At 41.3% G+C, this 23,457-nt stretch overlaps 1 protein-coding gene across 1 annotated transcript; it reads right to left on the bottom strand.

The window, feature by feature from the left end:
• Positions 1-225: 225 nt before the first annotated feature.
• Positions 226-22,319, bottom strand: tbl1x (transducin beta like 1 X-linked). Its single transcript, XM_071538953.1, has 16 exons — positions 22,284-22,319; positions 21,347-21,509; positions 8,924-9,028; positions 8,047-8,192; positions 7,353-7,572; positions 5,915-6,044; positions 5,498-5,639; positions 5,320-5,383; positions 5,084-5,181; positions 4,817-4,877; positions 4,577-4,698; positions 4,365-4,439; positions 4,138-4,265; positions 2,757-2,922; positions 2,547-2,648; positions 226-2,346 (listed from the first exon to the last, which is right to left on the bottom strand). The coding sequence occupies exons 3-16, from the start codon at positions 8,979-8,981 to the stop codon at positions 2,320-2,322; spliced, it is 1,539 nt and encodes a 512-aa protein (XP_071395054.1). The 5' UTR covers positions 8,982-9,028; positions 21,347-21,509; positions 22,284-22,319; the 3' UTR covers positions 226-2,319.
• Between the last annotated feature and the right edge of the window lie 1,138 nt (positions 22,320-23,457).

Genomic DNA, 23,457 nt, shown 5'->3' on the forward strand with positions numbered 1-23,457 from the left:
GTCCATCTTGTATTTTTACTCATATCTATTTTATACAATATTAAATATCAAGAATGTTTCTTAAGGTTTTGTTGGTGACAGCGTTCTTTGATGTCTTTTGAGTGATTGCAGAAGACTTGTGCCATTCCCAACCCTTCTTTGGTCCTTCCCACATTAGATATTACCACCTCAGTTACTTGAGCTAAGGAAATCAAACAAGAAACAGACTCCGCCAAGTTTTCCGATATCAAAATAGAGTGATTTATTTGAGACATTGAGTGACTTCATCGTTTTGTCTTGAAACAGATGAGCGCACCCTGGACTAGGGTGCGAGAGAGATAGTAGCTGTCACAGCACTTATTCCACACTGGGCTCCTTAGCATGCCAAGATGGCCACCAGCCACAGCCCAATTCTCAGTCTGACACAGACAATAATGGCTCTCAGCAAATAAACAAGTTAGACAACAGTGAGCCATCCATCAACGTCCAATTCTGACGTAAAGAAAAAAAAAACATAAAAGAAAAAAATAAAACCCTGGCCCTTCACTTTCAGCAAAATCCAAACATTTGCTGAACCCACCATCAGAAAAAGTGCACTTCACATTGCTCTAACAGAGTTTGACTGAAAGGGAAAGGGACCAGCAAAAAAGGCATATCAAAGTGGTGGCATGTTAGTGAAGACAGTTTTTACATTAGACCCCAGTAAGCAGAAACAGACATACTGCACACTGTTAAAGCTCAGCCCACCATACAGGCATTTCCAATCAGAAGTCACATCTGACCAAATCTGATCAGCTGGCAGCATTATGTGGGACCTAAACTTAACTGGACCAATCATAACCTTTTTAGCAACAGCAGAACTTTTGCTTGACCAACCACTTTCTAGTCATAATGTGCGCTGAATTTTCAGTAGACTGATCAGGGGAAAGTGCCAAACGGAAACCATGGTAATGTTACTTATGCAGCAGTTTTTCCCCCAGACAGGTGGGTATGATGCCCTCACAGGTATGCTTTAACAGGATCTGTGCTGTCCTGCTCCACACAAAATGTCAAATTAAAGCAACAAGCCAAGCAGAAGACGATGATGACAGTTACATCCCCATATTTAGCTCGTTCACCAAATAATTCCACTGAACGAGGAGCAGATCTCTTCCATGGCTTGCGACGGAACAGCGATCAATAGAGGAGAGAAAAAAAGTTGTTTACCTCATCTGTCTCAATGCCACCAGTGACTCACTGGACAAACTAACTTGATGTATTGTATACGACTGGCCAAGCCGAACATACTCTGTGACAAAAGAAACTGGTCTGACATGCACTTAATTTTAAAAAGGTCTTGTAACGGAATACCAGCAAAGAAAAGATGTGAGAGCTCTAGCCAGTAATGAGCCCCTACATGATGGCATTAAAGTGTACTGTATATAAACATATATACACAGTATATAAGTCTGTGTATTCATCTAATTTACATATCTTTACATTCATTAAATTTACATCCAAAAGGGAGAAAATTCTCTTTATAAACCACACTTTTCACATCATGTAGACTCGTCCACAAAATTACATTTCCTAATCCCCCGAGTGAATCAAACAGGTCATTTTAAGAGGTTAGTTCTTGGCAGTTTTTCTTTCGTTGACCTTGATGTTAACAAACATGAGCTAAGAACTACCTTGTAGCGGCACATTTCATTTTGTCCTTTTGTGGAAAAAAAAAAAAAGATCAGCAAGAAGTACTCTTGAAACAAACTATTCTCCGTTGAGGAGAAGTTAAGCACCCTGTCAACAGAGAATGCCAGTGCTTCACTAATAATGTCACCTTCATCATGTCTCCAATCTGTTAATTTGGACATGAAGCAACATTTGCGCAGAGGAACTCTAAAACCTTTCTTTCATAATTTGTTGCCCAACACAGCCGAACACTGGTGTGCCTCATTCACACCTTTCTCTATATACAAACTCATCTGTGTGTTTCCATCCTTCGCCATATAACAGCTGGACCAGTGGCCTGGAGGGATCATAGCACTTCCTCTTTAGAAACCTTTTAAAACGTGGATGCACCCAGGGAGTTGGATTTAGTCCAGTCTTGGGGATTTCTGAGACTTCCGTTGTGGTCTCCAGTAGGCATGCGTATTATAAAACACACATCCACAAACTGTGAGGCTCACTGGATTTAGTTGGTTTTGGTTTCTTAGAGGCTGCTGCAGTCACGTGGTTTTCGTCCCGTGAGGGTTTTGTTCCACTCCACCTTACAGCCCTTCTTGAGCAATGAGTGTGTCCGCTGATGTCAGTAGAAGGCAATTTGCTGCACATTCCAGAATTCATCTTCAAAGTCTCAACCGGCTATTTTCGGAGATCAAGAACGCATACCTGGAGGGTAAAGATTACAGGATTAATGATTTTGAATATCATTTTCTTTTTTAAATCACTGTTCTCCAAGTGCTAGTCATGGGACTTTTCAATCAATGTTATTTTATCAAACAGAAGCACTGAGTAAATAAAAGAGCTGCACATGCAAATAACAAACCATTACAAATCTGAAAAAAGTAATCAAAATGTCCATGGCTTACCGAGCCGTCTGATGCACTTGCACCAACTTTGTCCCCGGTGCTGTTCCAGCAAACCTCGAAAATACCACCTGTTCCCCTGTAGCTGTGCACCAAGGCTCCAGTCTGAAACCACAGAGCAACCGATAAATGACCGACTCCACCGAGTGACTGCAATCAATAAATCTTCTCTTCTGCTGGTTGCAACAGCTTGAGTCGTAGTCGGACACTTACCATGGTGTTCCAGATGTGGACGCACTTATCGAAGGAGCCGCTCGCCAGGTGCTTGCCATCAGGGCTGAAGGCCACACTGTAAACTGGCTCCTGGTGCTTGGTCAGCGTGTGAATACACACGCCCCGCTCCACATCCCACAGTCGCACCGTCGAGTCGAAAGAGGCGCTGCGGGTGTGGGAGAGACAACAAATTTAAGGGTCATGTTTTCTTTCAACCGCACACATTGGATAGAACAGCAGCATCAGAGATTCTTAATCCTGTTTTTTTTGTTTTACTTAAAAGATGATCCATTTAGGCAATTCTTAAAATATCCTTGTCAGATGAATTACAATAATGGCATATTGTATAGCTCCTGTGAGCTGCTCCCTAATAGCACATTTCATTCATTTCCTTATTTCATTCATTTCCTTATTTCCTCTCCCTGGTCCTTTTGACGCGTAACTTGGCAGTCTACTGGGAAGGATTTTTATGATGCAGCAAATCAAGCCCCAGAACTCCCAAACTGAACCAAATGAAAGCAGAAAGCACATCTTTAGGGGCTACAGTTTGTCACGGCAACAATCATGTTTTTACTAGCATCAGAATGTCTTGTCCCAAGGAATTTCACAGCGTTACATTAACCCCACCATCCTACGCATGGCACACTGGAAACATGCCTGGTACAGAGGCAGCAAAAGTCGTACTTTGACGGCATACAAACAAAATAAGATGTGTGAACTTTTCAAAGTGAGACACTGTGAACATCTGTCACCCTGAAACTGAGACACTGTTGAAAGCAAGTGATAATGAAAAAAAACTGGCTGACTTCCATTAACACATCTTCATCACCGAGATATTAATAGGCAAGCCTAATCTGCTACGGGTGCCCTTGGCAACAATTGAAAGTGAGCTCAGAAGGATTTTATGGAAGGAGCGAAATTGAAGTCAATTAAAAATGTATGGCACACATTCAGCGGTGGCATTTACTTAAGATTACCAAGTTCCTTACAAGCTGTGCCGACAATGGCAGTTTTTCATCCAGAGTGAAATATATGCACGTACGCTGGGATGTCAACGAGGCCTGTAAATGCCTGTGGTATTTGAACTAGAACATTTATACATGCATGCACGTCTGGGTCAGGGCGTAAGGCTGTGGGCCACTGACAATTACTAGCACTGGGACTTTGCCTGGGACACGGTTTCCTTTTGAGCGCCAGGGCCTGACAGGCATCTCCTTCACAGGCACACAAACGGACACAGGCGCGCGCACACACACACACACACACACACAAACACTGTCTGTTCTGAGCACACAAACCTGAACATTGTCTCAGAATTGAACAAACTTGGGTGGTGCCCTGTGGGATACTGTATGGGGTCTGTGTGTGAGCGATTTCCCACCTGGCGAGCATGATGTTGGAGTTGGGGTTGCTGGTGCCGGGGCCTGTGGGGCTCCACTTGATGGTGTAGATCTCTTTACTGTGAGCTTGGAGGTCATGGACACAGGAGTCCTGCTTCATACTCCAAATCTGTGCAGGAAGGCAACAGCAGGAACAAATACGATTGAAAAACACCAATCACCACTCGCCTTTGTTTTTTTTTACCTCTCTGAAACTAAAGAGTCTTACCTTTAAGGTCATGTCGTCTGAACAGGAGGCAAGCAGCATACCTGATGGATCCCACTTTATGGCATTAACTTCATTCTGCAAAACACAAATCAAAAATATACCATCAGAGTAAAATAACAGACTCATTACATAAGTTCTATTGTTTGCTTGACCGCCTATGGGGTCAGGATAGTGTGAGGTGTCAGAAGAGGAACACAAGAAGTCCTGTTTACCGTGTGGCCCTGGAAGGTCTTGAGAGGCCGGTCGCTGCCGAGTCGACATACATGGATGCACATGTCTGTGCTGCAGGAGGCAAAGGTGGTATTGTTCTGCCAGTCGACATCCAGCGCTGGGGCTGTGGAAGATTCAAACACACAGGCCCACATTCATTAAGGGTTGTGATGCTTATGAGCGCACAATACACCTCTTGATTGAGTAGAAAACAAAGCGTTTGTGATGCACACTGGCTTTACCTGAGTGAAAGGGGAACTGCTGCTTGGCCTCTCCTGTGTGTGCATCCCAAATGATTGTCGTCTGGAAAATGAAATCGTACATTAAGAATCATGAGGGCATGCTGTATTTCTGTATGAAGGATTAAACAGATTGCCACATAAGAGGTTCTTTAAAATGAATACTGAAAGACTTCAAAAGTAGTGTAAAAAACATCAAGGATATTACTATTGAAAGCAGCCATCAGCAGCAAGCACACAAATCCATGCTTAAGGTAATTTATGAAATACCTTATCAACACCAGCACTGAGAATAGAGTTCCCCTTCTTGTTCCACTTCAGTGCAAATATTGGCCCTTTGTGCTGCCCCAAGGTGCTTGCCAGATTTCCTAATGGATAAGAACCATATCAATTTCTTTTAGAAAGGATCCTTCAACAAATTATCATTGTTATTATTCACAATAACAATGGCATTAAACGGTGCTGACTCAGGTAACGATACTACACCACAATAAAGGAAGACATACCATCCTTTGTCCATATCCTGGCAAATCCATCATACGACCCTGTTGCTAGGAGAGTCCCATCGCTCTTTTGGACAAAAAGATAATAGAACTGTTATTTAACCATCCTAAACTGCACAGTCTGTTTGCCACACGGTAAGAGAAGAAGAGGATAGATGTGGATGGATGATTGGGAACCTACATTCCAGTCTAGTGAGGTGACGTCTTTGTTGCTCGGGACGTCCTGGCCGCCTTCTCGGATACAGTGGCGCAGCACCAGCTGGGTGGAATTGGAGTTGCTATTCTCGTTTAGGTTCCAGATCCTGGCTGTGGAGTCCCCCGAGCTGAAGGCAATACCAACACACCAGGGGAGGTCAATATATTGTTGGGAGTACGAGCTGTCAGAGTTGGTTCTTATTAAACCGATAAATCAATAATAACAAAACAGCGTTCACATCTTTCTACATTAAAATCAATACAGTACAGCGTAATTCAACCAGCGTGCGTAATTCAAGTAAACCCTCCAAGCTTTAGCTAATTCAATTCATGCACATTTCAATGCACTGAGTAATACACACAGGAGTGGAATGATGATGAATTAGGATCCAGAGAGACTCACCCTGAGGCCAGCAGGTCGCTGACAGGGTTCCAGGCACAGATGAACACTTCAGATTCGTGGCCTCTGAGCACCGTGGCTTTGCTGGCTGGTATCTCCACATCCATATCCATCTCCATGGGCTCGTGGTTATCTGATAAGATGTGAACACACACACACACACACACATGCAGACATACACACACGCATACACATTTGTCAGAAGAGCTAGGGGGTAATAAAAGAAAAAGAACATTTTATTTTTTCTCGAACAACAAATGTTTATTCATGCCAAATGTTCAAAGCGATGACGGTCACCTTTTGAATAATGGGGAGACATCTTCAGAGAAAATCAATAACCATTTTTGCTGGTACATGCCGCTGTTTATACTACTCCAAGTACTGACCTACTTGGAGGACAAAAAGCAATCATGGTATAATCAAAGCCCAGAACTAACTAACCATCCTAACATGGGACTTTGATAGCTTGATGCGCTTTTAGAGATGATTTTCTGCAATACCATGTAAAGCTGATGCCTCCCTGCATCCTCAGACACTGAAACCTAACTCACATTGAGAAAACTCTTCCTGTTGCCACCCACACCTTCGAATTAAATTCCTAAGGGATCTGCTGACACAAACATCCGCTCCGTTTCCTCTTGTCTAGGGCTTCACCTGATCTACACCTCTCCGGTTTCACTCGCTGAACTTAGCTTAACTAAACAGCTGCTAATGAACTCGCATTCTGTGAAAACCACACTGCAGCGGGGTATCATGTCCTTCCAGCACACACTTTAAACTACAAAGATACTTTGCTTTGAGGGATGGGCAGAGTGGTTGGACAAAATGTCCCTCCGTTTTGTATAATGTTTTTTTATGTGTCAAACTGTCATATGATAATTTGGAGATATCATCTGAATTTGGAAAGCTGCGGCTGATTTCGTAGGCGTAATGCATCCATTAGCCTGCCTTCCTTGTGACAGCACAAGGCAGAAACACAGCCCACAAGGAGCAGCCCCCGCCTGCCATGTCTTTCAATTCTCTCCCCTCTCCCACACACAGATTCACTCCATCACAGTGCATATTTTAAAGTCTTATATTTAGAAAAGTTAATGTAGTCAGTGGATACTCGATTATTTGTCAAAATTAAAAACTGAGAGTGAACATTGTACTTTCTTTCCTGAGCATGACACAAGGTTGAAACATTTAAGTACATAAACTATAACAGTAAAAACATAACAATGCGTTTTATTCACTCATATCCATTTATAATGTGCCTCTAGAAACGTACAGGAGGGAGAAACTTTTTTTGTGCTTAGCTGCTTGAGCTAGAGGAGACAATACTTTTTTTCCCCCCAACCTGATTATCATATGATCACAACTTTCCTTTTATAGAGATGAGGCCGATTCCTGCTGTGATATATTCGGCACACTCCCATTAAGAACAGGAGATTGAACTTACTCATGTTGTGAGTGCCATTCTCCTCCCCATTGATGGTGGCTTCTCCATTCTTTGGTGCATTGGACTGGTGGCCGGAGACGGATGCAGCCATGGCACAGGCGGCCTGCTGCTGGGCTAACTTGTCGCGGAAGGCCTGCTGCCGCGTCTGCACCACGTCTGGCATCACCGCGTCGATGAGGGACAGCGACTCGATCGGCCGACCATCAAACACTGTACCGTCCTACCAGGGAACAGCAATCAATGATGGTTCATGAATTTATTACACTGACAATGTGAATATAAATCAGTATTTTAGAGTAGAATTTGCTGTAAAATCGTATTGATCTGGAGTCCATTTAAATTATCATATCTATTAATTAGTAAATAATTCACATCTATTGATAGTGATGTGTGTGTGTGTGAGGCCAGCCAGCCCCATTAGCCACTTCACTTCAGAGACAACACAAAATCTCAGATGTGGAACCAGAGACAATATGTGTGTAGTTGAAACTGTGGCCCGGCTGACAAGACTTCTAGCATGAAGATGACTGAAAATGCCATGAACGTTGCTTTGCAGGAAACTGACTTCAGTAGAAATGTACATTGAGTTGTTGTAGAGATGAATGTAGTGAGTATTTTGACAGTAGCAGTCTTTGTATCATTAAGGGATCGCAGACAGCTCTGGTAGCCGGGGGCACCGGCGCCCTGCTCTCACCTCATTGATGCTGATCTCTGCCTCCACATACTGAAGCCCTTTCTGCAGGATGGAGATGAGGGCAGCAGGGGGCACTAGTGTTCCATTGATGTTGGACTGGCTGATGTGGCTCTCAATGCCAAAGGTGAATGCTGAGTGAGAGAAACCTGAAAACAAAATCCAATTCACATTCATTAACTGGAGGGTGCCAAGCACAAGATGTACACAAACACAACACAAATATTCAGAGGCGAGCCTCGTCTGATCCAAACAATGCTAATGGTAACTGTAAACAAAAACCAAATAGCACAACAAAACCAGTATGACATTTGAGCATACTATAACACAGGCCAAAGTCAATGTTGACATCTCAGAGCTAGCTTGCTTTCTGCCAGCTTCAAAGACAGTCTAAATAAAGACTAATAAAATGCATCAGCTAGGACCTTAATAATTCATCTGCACCCTGACAAATAGGTTAGTGTGAAAAGCATGTTGACACCTATACATGAGGAAGGAAAGTGATATTCTCTGCATCCACAAAGCATTTCCATTAGAATGGATGAATGGCCTGCTTATTTCCATCCAGTCACAGAATCATTTTGATGGGTCTCATGAAACATCCAAAATAAGAATGCTAACAGGTCAATGGGAGTTCACTGGTATGTAATTGTTGTAATGAAATGAACAGCACAAATTTGTGCTTTTTCTGTAGAAATCTATTGTTTGATAATTGCATCTTGTGGGCATTGGTAAAATTAGATGCCGGGAGTTTGGATAACCAAACACTACAAACTGCAACCATCTGCAAGTTTATGTGTCCCCAGTAAAGCCCCAGTAAAATATTTTCAGCAGACAGCAGCGTCAGTGTGTTCAGCAGATCTTTGTCTGTCAGACATACCTGATTCTTGGAGGTATCTGTAGACCAAGAAGTTCACTTCGTCACTGGTTATACTCATCTTAGCCCACCAAGACGGAGGAGGTATGTAGGAAGGCTGGGTTCACTCTAGAAAAAATAACACAAGAATAGGAGATTTTGAGGTTAATATTCATTCCCAGTCTCACAAGATAACATGTAATACATAAATTTCCATAAGAGTACCCCTCTGTGGGCCTCCTATAACATTTTGACAAATGACATATCTATCATGTTCCAATTAAAATAGATATAATCACTGCACACTGCATGAATTATGTCTTGATCCATGGCTAGCAGTGCAACCACGTGCAAACTCACTTTAACACACGCACACACACACACACATGGGATGGCCCTGACTTGCAGCCTCTATTAGTATGTGCTTCCTCTTGTCTTGCCCATTGTTGCATGATTCCTCCCTCTGACAATGTCAATGGCTGGGTCACTTAACCTGTGAATCCAACTCTAGCACTGGAGCTAAGTATTTCCAACCTCTTTTCTCTGACCTAATGGCAGCATCTATATCCATTTGGCTTCCACAGAGAAGTGGATGGTGCCTCCCATTAGTGACCTGGCCAACCATCTAGATGGAGGAGGCCTGATAAAGCAGTAAGGATATTAAATGCCAGTCTGCTGTCCATCTAGTAAATTACAGAAGAGAGCATGAGGCTAATTACTCATATAGAAGCCAGTCTGACTTTCCCTTCAGGATTGTTTTCAACAAATAAAACTGTTTAATACCCCTTATGTTAACATTTCAATTGAGATTGTCTCAAAACTGGAGGGAGCTGAACGAACAAAAAAGGCAATTTAGGTTTTATTAATTCCATCAAGTTTTTGTCCTCAGGCTGATGGACACTTCGAGAATACTGAGTAGTTTCCCAATGGCTCATGCATTCACATTACCAACATAATGGAAATGGAACTGGAACTGCACTTACAAACAGACACTCACACACACACAATACAGTAAAATACAGTAAAAAATCCCAAATTGTAATTCCAACAAGGAGCTAGGGAAGGAAATGGTTCTGGAGCAGGGTAAAGATTTGACAGCGATAAATGTTAAACTTGATTCAAACACACACTACAACCTGAGAATGAATCATGACCGTATGTCAAAACTATTTCCTGCCTTACCTGTGGGAGATAAAAGGGACAGACATTTTGTCCAGACTAGACAGAGAAATAAAGGGGGGGGGAGGGGGGTGTCAGGTATGAAGAATGCATGCTTGTCTAACTTCCATTCCAAACACTTTCAAGGCCCACTCAAGTTCCCCTTTGGTAGCATAGCAACAAGAAGGATCCAGCAAAATAGACAGAGAATAGTGTTGTCCCAATTACCAGCGGGCATACTGCCAGAGGGGTTGAACATGTTACTCAACATGAATTATTCACTCCTTCACCTTGGGATATTCTTTCAGATGGACTCTAGCTTTATTGTACCACAGCACACATGCTAAGGGCCTGCAATGGAACAACCTCTGCAATTGATGGAGGCAGAATATGAAGTTTCTTATAAATTTTCCAACAGAAAGAGATGGGGCTATTAAGTCGAGGCTGGTGTGAGAATAAATATCACATTGAGACAAACTTTTCCTGCAATACAATCGCTAGAAAACATAATTCAATCACAAAGAAATATTACCAAACAGAAACATTATTGGTTTCAGCACAGCATTTCATACTTTCTAATTATTATTATTACTATTATTATTGGGTGGCCACTGATCAGTAGGGTAAATCAGTGGGCATGCAATTGAAAAAATAAACAACTCATTAGACAAGAGCTCTTTACTTCCCACTTCCAGAAACCCAAACAACCCTGGTTATTTCAGCCTTTCTACCTTGGCCGTGTGTCGCCCACAGCCCGCTGCCACCCTGCTTCTCTTTGGCTAATTAGATAACATGAGGGGCTTGGAAGGGGCTATCCACATCAAAGTGGAGAGCTGCTGCTCCCAGGGCCGCCGCCACTACATACCAAACAACTGGAAACATAATTAACAGGCGGCCTGGAGGGGCTTGAGTCCCAACGGGGAAAGGCAGCAGCAATAATCCCTCTATCAGATGGGCCCATGATGCCACCATCCATTACACCACTCCCTGGGCATCCAGGCCTCCCTTGACAAAACACTGCCTCTTCCAGGGAATCAGACAAAATGCTAACTTCAGCACTGGCTCGCAGGCTTATCCACTGTGAAGTGATAAGTGGAGTCAGAGTTTGAAGACATGATCCCTTTCAAATAAGACACCGCACAGGTAAAATGGAAGCACTTGCGAGGCTGCTACTACAAAAACTTTCTTTTTCTCTCTGTATTTACACAGGAAAAATTTGTAGAGCATGTGTACTCTCTTACAGCAACTCCCTTTTCCACCCTCATTCACACTTGGGACTACAATTAATACCCATTTTACAATGGTATCAACATTTTCGGTTTCACATGTAAACAGCTGAATGTAGAAGAAGAAAGACATTGGATAGAAGAGACAAATGGACACCCTACTGAGCCAATGATGAGAACCCCTGCCGTGGTCCTCAGGCTCATTGGGGTCATCTTTAACATGTTTACTGCACTGTAACAGCAATTACTTAACAGTGTAAACCACACCAAGCTCCCCAGCTCTTCATCCAACCTTGCACCAGAGTGCAACATGGCCTGTGGCTGTGTGGAAGAATAATAAAGCCCTTCATACTGGATTATCATCTCATGTGGGCACCACGATTTGAGTTTACTCTTTAAATTCAAAAATTCTTTGGAGCTATCATGACATTGAACTTGACACGCAACATGTTTGAGTGTTATGATGCCTCCCTGTTGGAAGGCACAAAAACATGTTATAGCTTGTCTGATAAGATGAAGGAAATCACTGTGTGCCTTGCAATTATTGTAAATCAGTAACACTCAAAAAGAAACAGTGCTGCTGTTCAAACCCTATGGTGAAGCTACTGATATGCCAGTCAATAGAGGGATGTGGATTTGCATGTGACTGAAATTATCAGAGTTTCTTATTTTACAGGAACATTACACTAAATACGCATTTTTAATTTTGAAAACTTAAAAGGTAACCCATGTAAGATAGCATCAGTTATGATCACTACATTATGTTGCTCCTGAGAGCTGCTTTCTGTTGTCATATTTCATCATTTTCCTCCCTACTGCTTTACATATATGTTGCTAGCATTAGCATGTGCCATCACAACTAATTTCACAGCAATGTATTGATGAAAATCCATGGCATATTATCGATGTACATCGCAGTACATTTTCTGTAATGGAAGCAATATCATTTCAGTATAAATGTAGGCTATATAAACATATAAACATTAAGATGATTTCTTTGTTTTTTTCCTGAGAATCCATGCGTGTACATGACCATACTAGCACTGTGGCTAATCTGCGATCATTGGCTGAAAGGGTTCATGAATAATAAGTAGCTGGCTCCCATGGCTGCACGACCCATTTACGACACTTGCTGCCAGCAACGCTGTCAACTGCCACTTCACCTGCTGTAATTTCATCTAACTAGCTACAGTTAATTAATAAAATAAGACAAAACAAAATTAAATAAAACAATGGCTCCTAGAGTCTTTGATACTTCCACACTCAGCAAAACACCACTACCACAAAAAAGTTGATGACTGAGGTCACCAGACGCACATGAATTATTCATAAGGTAATGGACAAAAACTTGCATAGTATCAAAAATAAAACATTATCAAGCTTTACATCTAGAGGAAGGAAATACTACCTGGGCGTAAATTCCAGCCACAGTTGGAGGTTTCAATCATTTACAAGACACACTTTTATGATCATTCTCCATAGAGCCCCATTCTATCTGGTCTCTGCGAGAGAGAATAATACTACCACATTTAACCACTAGGGGTGTCTCATAAAACGTCTGTCGTAATACTAGATGAGGCAAACATTGTGTAGACGCACACATCTCCATTAATTCCGTTACTATACTTACTGTTTACTATCTCAAAAATTTGGTTCTGATATCATTTGGCGTTGAATGCAAATCGTATCTAGGGAAATAAGTCGCGTGATAACACTGATCCACAGGGATTTTTAGAAGGGAGAGCGGGCACACTGGAAAAAGGGCTTAACATTCACTGTGGCCAGAAATATCTTTTAAGGTTCAAGATGGTTCTGAGACCGATTAACCCTCAAGCTTCTTAATCTTAGCTAACATATGCTCACAGAACCACTCACAAGGTTTATATAATTGAATATCCTAATTAAAATAACCTATTTATTATAAGTCTAGGGTTACACCTATCATAAGCTCAGTGTATGTGATAAGAAAGCAACAAACTCTACTACAAAGACAAATTTTTGCTTGCTAATCTGTCCTAAAATAGATCAGGATAGTTTGTGGTGTGGACTCAAGGACACAACATTGCTCTGCCCAATTTGGAAGAACAAAGTAATTGATTGGAACAGCACAAAAGAAAGCACAATCCTTTTCAAAGACGGTTGATAGCAAATATTAAAACAGTCTTCATGTCAAATTTCAGCTACCGTGGTCACAACAATTAATGTAAATGTAAATAGCTATTTAGGTAGAATTCTAAATAGGGCTCATCCCCCCCAATCACTAAAATAGAAAGATACAATTTGAACACAAACATCATTTGATCTAAAAAAAAAAAACTGGTGCTGCGGGATACAGCCAGCCATCTCCTGTACATGTAGGGTTTTGAAAGAATGATGTAGAAAAACAGGACACTACAAAAAAGGCAGTTTAAAAAAAGAGAGGAAGGCTGAGGCACATTCTATACTAGCATGCCAGGACCCCATTTTCTCCTGAACAGTCACCTCCTGACAGATGTGCAAACAAGACCTGGAAACAGCAGCCATTTTCTCTTGAACTGCTCTGCTGAGTAAAACCCGCCTTTGAAGCTTTTGGTTGGGCTGCAGTCTTGGAGGAGGGGGGGGGGTGGTGGTGGAGGGAGTGGGGGAGGGGAACATAGGGAGGGGGAGGGGGGTGGCGGTGGGGGAGGGGAGCAGGGATGATAAATAATGATCCCCCACACAGGTAGTCACAACAACCGTTTGTGCATTATTCTTTGCCTTTCTCAATGAGTCACTTAGCGACAGCCAATGTAGGTCGGCGAAACTGTGGGGGATGGTAGCCTATAGTCTCTAGGGGAAACACTTCTCCCACGCCTGCTTTGGGTGGCAACACTTTCAGCGTTTAGGCCTACTGGTTCTTTCAGCAGCTAACAATGAAAAGGGTCATCAGGGTAACAAATTCCACCGCCACAGTGTAGGATATAGGTGAGAGGTGTGTTTGGCGCTACTACAACCACTGATACTGCAATCCTGCCCAGATCCTTTGATCCTGACAGGGATTACAATGAGCCAAATCCTTGATATACTGGGTATACATAAATCACACTTTGAAGCGATTGCATCATCTTTGGTGGGTTTATGTGAATAATGGAAGCTTTTTTTTTTTTTTTGCAAGGCCCAGTATGAAACAAAAACATGTTTAATGTACGTTTTTCTCATGCAGTAGCATAACAGACGTTAACGTGTGCCGCCGAGCCTGTGGTTTATTTTCTCCCAGGGGAATGGATGGGGGATGGTGACAGATACCGAGGATCACTGAAAGGATTTATCATGATGGCTTCTCATCAGGACCTATGATCCACCCACATGCTGAACCCATTAGCATCTAATAAAAATGACAACTCCCACTAGCATATTGGCATCATAACAACCATGGGACCTCAGCAGGCAACGCAGCCTAAGAGAACTGCACCTGGGTTGTTTTCCCAATCAGTACGGACAATTCAATATTGCGATGTATCGCGATTTATCATGGCACTTTTATTTCATTGGACTGCAGTAAAAAGCTCAAATTTCATGTATACGGGGAACAAAATGTCTAAATCAATTATACTGATGAGTAAAAACTTCGGAATCAACTACTAGGTGAAATAAGGACTGTAACAAAAAGGATTTTTTCAAAATTTGGTCAGAAAGTAATATTTTTGCAGTAAATAATAGGTTCTCTGTTCCCTAAAAATAATGTGCATGTGATAATAATGCAACTGGTAACAATCAAAATCAAACAAAAATGGAGCAAAATGAAAAAAAAAAAAGAAAAGCAAAACAGCCTTGGTGGTAATGTACCTCAGAGGGCAGCACGCCTCCTCTTACCACAGCATTGCAATAATGTTGTAATTTTACAGACCCAGATGAAATTCAAGGTCTTTCAGCTCTCTTTAAATGACTACTTTTTCCATTTTCCGAAACACCATTCTCAAGAATATTATGTGGCCTTTCAATAAAATAATTGAAATGCACATTTTTCATTAAAATCTGACCACGGGATCAGCTTTTTGCAATGGGAACAAAAATGTCACTGTATTTAATCATCTGGAATTTGAGAAAGCAAACTACCAACACAGGCTACTAAAAATTACGGTACGTTAATGAAAATTTCTCATCGACTTTGCACATTGCTCGTCATAGGATTCTACTTGCTAACTGGAATTTACACCAGGGCAATTGCAACCTCAAGTAATAATTCATTCTCTCATTCTCGCTCTAGTGCGTGTGTGTATGTGTGTGGGGGGTGTTATGCATGTAAATACTCTGTGGAGGGGACTGTGGGACACAGAGAAAAATAAGTCATATTTCTCAATCTGAGAGCAGCAACACAATTACCTAATACCGCCTCACCATGTTGCCTAATGCTCCTCACAGAGAACAAAGCAGGAAAGCCCCCGTCAGAAACACTGTACGCCTGATCTGTTACTTTAGCCTAAGACAACAATTAAAAACCCTTTCATCAATATGACCTCGCATTCATGTGACCAGATTCACATAAACTGAACAATTCATACCAATTGAGGGAGATATAGATTTGTTTTTCCACTTAAGTCGGTGTGCTGGGTGCAACATAGTTCACTGCCCCTTTTTAACCCATCAAGGACACTGAGTGAACAACTGAACTCATTCTCTTTTAAATAATTAATTTGCCACTGTGCAACAAAGACAGCGAGTAAAATGAATGAAGCGGTTTTAAATCTAGGCCAACACAACAAGACAATGCCACAGGCTTACCATATTTCATGCCTTTATGTTGTGTGACATGATAATGAGTCAAAAGTTCCTGACAATAGCATCTGTAATAGAGATTAGATTATGAGTTCATCTCATCAACAACAACAAATTCAACATTGGATGTATATTTGTTATATATATATATTATACAGAAGACAAAAACATGGTGTACTGGCTGCACATTGCTGAGATATTATGGATGCGACCATTATCTTGACCGATGATAGGAACCTAAACTCATGGATACTAAGTCCTCATGCAACCATATTTCTTGACAAGCCTGTGCACTAAAATTAAGGGATAGGGCTTTTACTGAGAGAAAAACATTAAGTGAAGCGTTTAGCCAGTTAATCATTTCAGCCATAATCATTTTTTTATAGGGTGCTGTAAATATAAAATCTGTATCTACAACGGCAAGCAAGAATTACCGTCCTTGAGAATGTATTTGTCAACACAGAAGCCTCAGCCAAGCAATTGTTTTCAGCAAGATGCCCGGCTTATTGAGGATTGCACAAATAAGCTGTAAACACAGTGATACACCGATGTAGGCAATAAAAGTGTTGCTATGGTGACCAGAAGATCCTGCTTCTCTGTCAACAGCTGCTCATGCCACCCTAAATGCCCCCCCCCACCCTCCCCCTCCACTCTCCTTGAGCTTTCCTTCCATCTGACATCGGGTCAAGCAGGCAAGGCGGACGAGTGCGCTGAAATACTGATCTCCATTCTAAACCATGACTCTTTCTTCGCAAAGCACATACACAGTAACATGACACTAGCGCTACACACAAAAGATTTCCTTTCAGTGGGTGTGTGTGTGTGTGTGTGTGTGTGTGTGTGTGTGCGTGTCCTCTGCACAGTGCCCATCAAGCAGCTGACTGTACACAGAGTATATACTGAAAGCATGGCAACGCTCTATTCCTCCACATTCTCTATGATAAAGCATTAATCCCCTGCAATAGAAAACTGACCTTGTAATATTTCACAGTGCACTAACAAGGACTGGAGCCCCAGGTGAACACAACCAAAACATTATACATCTAGTTTAAGGCACAATTCCTGAGATTCTTTACAGTAAATTGCTTGGCACGGATGGATTCTCACTAAACGTGCCTAGCATTCTGCCCTCCTCGTCTCATTTAGCAAATGATTAACCAACTCTTGCTGTAATGATTTACAACTATCAATGTAATTGCAGAGCTATACACCTCCGCCTGCTACTATCTGGTTGAGGTGCACGTAGTACATTAGTGCCAGAAACAGGAGTGTTTTGTCTGTTAAGTGTACGTGTTTATGTGAACCACCAGTACAGCCAAACTGTGGTATCACTATGACATGTTTCAGACTACAAAGAGTAGGAAATGGCAAACCATGCTGTAGCAAACATGAAACTTTCACTGGTATTCTACAGATGGTCGTTTCATATCCGGAGCAGTGCGCTGAAAGCCACTATTCAGGGTTTTCCTCAAAAACAAGATAACCTTACCAGTGGCTGCCCACGGCCATGACTGCAGACAGATGACCTGCATGAGGATACTGAGAACAGCAGAGAAATCTTTATGACTGCATCATTAATTATTAACTAATATTTCTTGTTATCTTATGTGAGCATATGAACTGTCTCTAGAAAAGGAAGGCATTTCTTTTCAGCCAATGATTGATATTAAAATCAAGATAATATTCAAATATGTGAAATCGTCGACTGTGATGATATTACTTTCATGCCTGTTCAATAAAAATGTCACAGTAATAACTCGTAGATCATGCATTTAGTCACTGCTGTGTTGTAGGCTGAACTGGAACCTTAACCCTGTCACTTGTCCTCTAATCATTTCAATAAGACATTGAATGACTAGTTCACTTCACACCAGGCCAACTGATTGACAAAAGGTGTTTCATGAACCTATCAAGTACACATAATCACGCTTAATGATTGGTCGCTAAGTTAAAATGTGATAAACAGGAAACTAGTTTGCCATAGTTCAAGCTTGTTCCTGTCTTTTTTATTATTATTATGTAAACTATATAGAAGAAATGTTTTCAGACAAAGCATAAGTGTTGTGAGCCATTATGTAAAAGCCATAGTACAACTCAAGGATGTTCTTTACTGTAGCTACAACTACTTTGATAATGCTGATGACATCCTACATCACAGTGTCTAAAAGTCTCAAGTAAAAACTGCTTTCTCCAGTATTGTTGCTTTTTGAAAATGATGGTTTTAATTACACACTTCTTCATAAGGTTTCCTAATTTCTTTCACCATTATCTCCCATGTTACGCAATTCACAGACTAGCTGACTAGATAAGCTTCATGGCTTTTGTACGAAATCAGGAGGGGATGAGAGCGAGAGTGAGACTAATTTGAAACAATATTACCTTTGGTAGAAAATGTTCAAATTCTGGCATGCACGCGCTTGGATGAGTATCATCCACTAGTACCAATAGTGACTCTACTCAAACGCTTTCATTCTGAAAACCTAGTCTAAAATTACACTTCTGACGCAGGCACGGACAATGGCAACGTGGACCTTAATATTTGTCTAATTTCCTCGTTATAATCATCAAGAAATAAGATCGCCTGTTTGCAATTACAGACTAACCTTGGAAAAACTGTGTCCATTGATCCTGAGGGCCGTTAATGCTGGAGATTGACTACTGAGCATAAATTTACAGACAGATGTGTGCTAAAGTGAAAATGTTCCATGAAAATGAAATTTAACTTTAAGAATCTTTATACAAGGACACTGAATATATTAATTACAATTAGTGTAGACATGACAACAGGAACCGATTAGCTACTAGACACTAACCAGAGCTGGAAGTTAACACCCTTGAATGCTTGTGGCTTCCTCCCACTAGCTCTCACTTAAACACACATGGTCTAAGAAAGGTCAAGGCACAGCAGACACAACAATAAGCAGAGCCACCCTAAATCCAAAATAAGTCCAAATAAATAACTATAGCCTTGAACTAGCCAGTACTTGGATGTGTGTTATTTCAGAGTAACTGCTAGTCTGCCAATTGGCTGGTAGCCCATGCACACTGCAAGTCTCTTTTGGAGGGAGAGAATGGCTTACCTCCCCCCATGGCCTATCATAAATAAATACTGCTGCAGAAATATTTGGACAGTCAGATACTGAGCTTTACAGCAGCATGGGCTGACATGGGCTTTCTCTGGGACTTCCTTGCCCTGCTTGTGAATAGGGAATAAATCTCTGTTTTGAACGCATACAATCTAACACAATGTACCTTAGTTTTCCCACTGTCTCTTGTGTGCCTCTGCCCACCAAGTCAGGTCCACAGTGGTTAGACTTCAATGACTTATCAAAAACAATTTAGAGAAAAAATGAAAGGACCGACTACAGGCCATCAGAATAATGGATCATGAACCTACACATATTGTTTGCCGTCAGTTAATTTCAGTCCTCAGCACAGTTAACACTGAAACCAAAGGCAAGGGGTTTCATCTCAAATCAGTCACCGAACAAGAGGTAGATAGACAATAACCTGTGGGCCAACTATGTTATCTATTTATGCCCTCCAAGGACTGGATTCAGAGGTAACTACGTCCATCTTTTGAAACAGCCTATCAAAGAAAAACAATATAATCCCATCAGAACAGAATGTTCACTATGTCTGATCTGATTCAAAGTCTATGCAGCATCAAGAAAGCTTACAGTTGCTCTCTCTGTCAACACAAGACCATAAGCTCACAATGAGAGGCACTGATGACTTCTGACATTGTGACACACCAACAGCATTTAGAGCTCCACAAATGGAAAAAGGTAAAGTTGTCTGAGACAAGCAATTAAGACATAATAAAACCCCATTGTTCCTTTAATAGATGGCACTAAACCTGTTTTCTAATGACTGTAATTGGGTTTTACTGCAAATCATCAAGTCTAGTAACGGAAAACCGGTAAGAAGTCTGGTATGTTCTTTCTTCATGTACAAATTCACTGAAAATGAGAATCAGTCTGAGGTATGACAGTTGTGGTATCTCTGTAGTGACAACACTAGTGAAACCTAGTGGGTGTCATCCAGCTTTATGACCAATAGCTCACTATTCAATAAACCCCAAGGTGGAAAGGAGGTGGCAGCAGCAGCCAAAAACCTCAAGTCAAGTCCAGTCAGTATCTTGTCCTCAGAGAGGTGCTGGGACCACCCAAATTTTCTCCTCTACAATATAACTTTCTCATTAAAATGTGTCCATTTGATTTCAACAGCATAGCTACAATACACTGACTGGAGTTGGGTACAAACAATATCCAACAACAGCCCTTAGGCCAACAAGAAAATTACTTAGGCATAAATCATTGGTGCCATTAAGTATAGGAGTGGAATCAGGTTAATATAAGCTTCCAATAGCAGTGTAGTATTGTGTAGTTTGTGCCGTTACTTGGGTTTGAATTGATCCCTCTCATGTACTGCCTCAACATAGGCTTAATCATGAACACTTTGATCCTCAGTTCCCAGACTAGACATGTGAAAGTGGTTGAACATGCTCTTTCACATCACTCAGTTAACTACAGAGAACAGCCAGAGCTGCAAACTGGAAAATAAGAAGCATTAACATGACAAAATACTTCCAGGCTTCTTTATACAAGTAAAATGTTTCATAAACTGTTGTGTGGACAGGTGGAATCAGCATGGCCTTCAGCTTCATATTTAGCTGTTTGTTTTTTTTCTTTGAACATTATATAATGCTGTCGTTGGTGTGCTTTAAGATAAGTGTAGCTGACAGAGTAAACAGACAACAGCTTTACAATGTAGCCATGCTGTAACATAAACTATCCCTTGAAGAGCTGGTGGCAATGTCTAGTACAGCTGAATGTATTTCCCCTCCCCCACTCATGCGCTTCCTAAGTCTGCATGGCACAATAAATGTGTATCATTCACAGTTCAGTTTGACAAAAATGACTGAAAATGGATCAGTGCAACTTAAGAGGGTGCAGCCTGCCTAGTATGCTATTTAGGGCAAATTAGATACCATTATAATTCAATACAATGGGGACAATCTCCATCCTATAAAAAGTTATTGTATTTTCTGAAGTAGCCTAGTCAACAGCTCAACTAGCGAGATTTAACACGAGTGAATATAACCAGCCGAAGTGAGATAGTTTAGATCCCAAACAAGGAAAAGGACAATTAAAAGACACAAGCAGGAATTTCAACACACGTGTGGAGTGACTACTGTGTGTGCCGGCAATCTCACCATCAACGCCATATTCACCCATTTCAGAAAGTCATTATCTTCTTTATACTAAAACCACATAAACCTGAATACAGTGCAGCCTAAATCATGACAGCGGAGTTTCTCCCTTACCTTTATTATGAGAGTGAACTCGTGGTGTCCGCCACCTCTTCCTCTTCCACAAGGAGAACCTCCAACTTCAGTGAGCTAGCGACGACTTTCCTCCCATTTTGCTTATTATCATCTTTCAAGTTCCGACCGCAGGTATATGACTCACTGTCGGCTATTCGGCGTGCTATGGAGCGTATTTACACACACACAAGTGACTTACCACGTAGACTGTAAAGTTAAAATAAACACGAGTTTTGTGGCTGGGGCTGCAGGCTACACAGTGGAGTGGAGTTTCGGCGTTCTGAGAATGGAACGTAAAGAGACAGCGGCAGGCGCTGATCGGCAGTGAGAGAGAGACATAGACGGAGAATGAGAGAGAGAGAGAGAGAGAGCGAGAGAGAGAGAGAGAGAGAGAGAGAGAGAGAGAGAGAGAGAGAGAGAGGTACTGACCTTAAACCTGATTATTGAAAACATGAGCCCCCTCTATTCTAAGGCACTGATACAACCAATATTTACCAAGCACATAGGCTAATTAATTATCTCACTAATTGCATTTATGATCTATTTTCTACCTCATTGCTCTAACTGGCTAGATCATATGCTAAAAAAAATGCAGTTTGTAGGTTATATGGTATCACTACTGAATGGGCACAGCTTACATAAACAGATAAACACGTGCTGCTGGCCCACTTCTGTTTGGAGGGCTAAGTCTTGGTACCGTCGCCACTGCACTAACTGTATATATTTATTTGATATTCAAATAGCTTCAGATGTGTCACCAAAAGGGGGGAAGCTCAGTATGACGCACATTTGACCCAAAAAATTAAATAGGCGATGTGCGGTTATCCAGTCAGTGTCGTTATTACACCCTTTTTGAATAAGCGTGCTAATCTATATTATTACTTTGACATTATCTTACAACATGAGCAGTGTGCTGAATGTGAGGCTACAGCCCTACCATGTATCTGGCCTCTGAGCCGCTTCCCCTCCCCCCGACACTCTAGTATTTTTCGCCTGCCCGGTCACACAGTGGTTGATTAATTCTCCTTTCGCCTTGCTCAGTCATTCAGATTTGGAAAGTAAATAACAAGTTGACATCATTACGGCTCTACATTGGTGTGACACATTCCTTTGGTTACCGTACACACCGAAATATGTGCGCATGACATATGCCTCGATTGCAATATTGTAGTAGGCTAGTGAACGTCTAGTCTCGAGTCAAAAATTATTAAGGCGCAAGGGTTTGATAGGGAACATAATGCTATATCCAAGAAAGGTTGAAATCTTTTATTTAAAAAAACCCAACACAGTTTGATGGAAAATGAGAACAGCATAATAGCCTATTTAACTGTAAACTGAATGCATGTCATGATGCATGGTTTCAAATTAGAACTATAGTAATCCTATAACAAATATTTTAAAAGATACTATGTAAATATCACAGCAAAGAAATAAAAAAAAAATCATGCAGGAAATATAGGTCAAAAAATGATATCACAATATCGTACAGTAATACCACAGGAACACAATATTTTTTCAAAATATAATAAGGTCTATGAATGCACTACTGAGTAGTCTATCACAGGCATGCAAGTCCCTATATGAATACTACAGGATTATTACAGTGATATTTCATTTGGGGAAGTGTAAAATGCCCAATCAATAATTGGCAAATTCTCATTGAGGCTTTCTCTCAAATATCCCTTAACACCTTCATACTGGCTTTAATTGTACTGTGGTATTTGGGGCCATGGTCATCATCTTACTCTTCTGTTATATCCCAACAGGTCACAGATAACTGACAAAGCTAAGTGCTATTGGTGATAATAAACAAAAATACCCAAGGGCATTAGGGTGGGTCGTTGGAAGGTTTCCCCTGATTGATGAGTTGATTGGGTCAATCTGAAACACATTTTTAGTAGACTCAAATGAAATGGAGTCTATATTTCCAGTGATATAACATGCATTTTGGATTGATTTCAAGACTTCATGCATGTTTAAAAATCAACAACATGGAACAGATTGACAATTTTCACATTTCTAATGTCCTCAATCCCTACTTGGCAACCCTTAGAGATAGATGGCATCCACGGAGGCTACGGCCTATCAAGGCCAAGACTGTCCCTCCTTAG

This window comes from Centroberyx affinis, unplaced genomic scaffold (genome assembly GCF_046629955.1).
Source record: "Centroberyx affinis isolate AG114_WGS23_722 - 3 ecotype Tasmania unplaced genomic scaffold, CSIRO-AGI_Caff_v1 ptg003379l_1, whole genome shotgun sequence".
In the NCBI taxonomy this organism is placed as follows: domain Eukaryota; kingdom Metazoa; phylum Chordata; class Actinopteri; order Beryciformes; family Berycidae; genus Centroberyx; species Centroberyx affinis.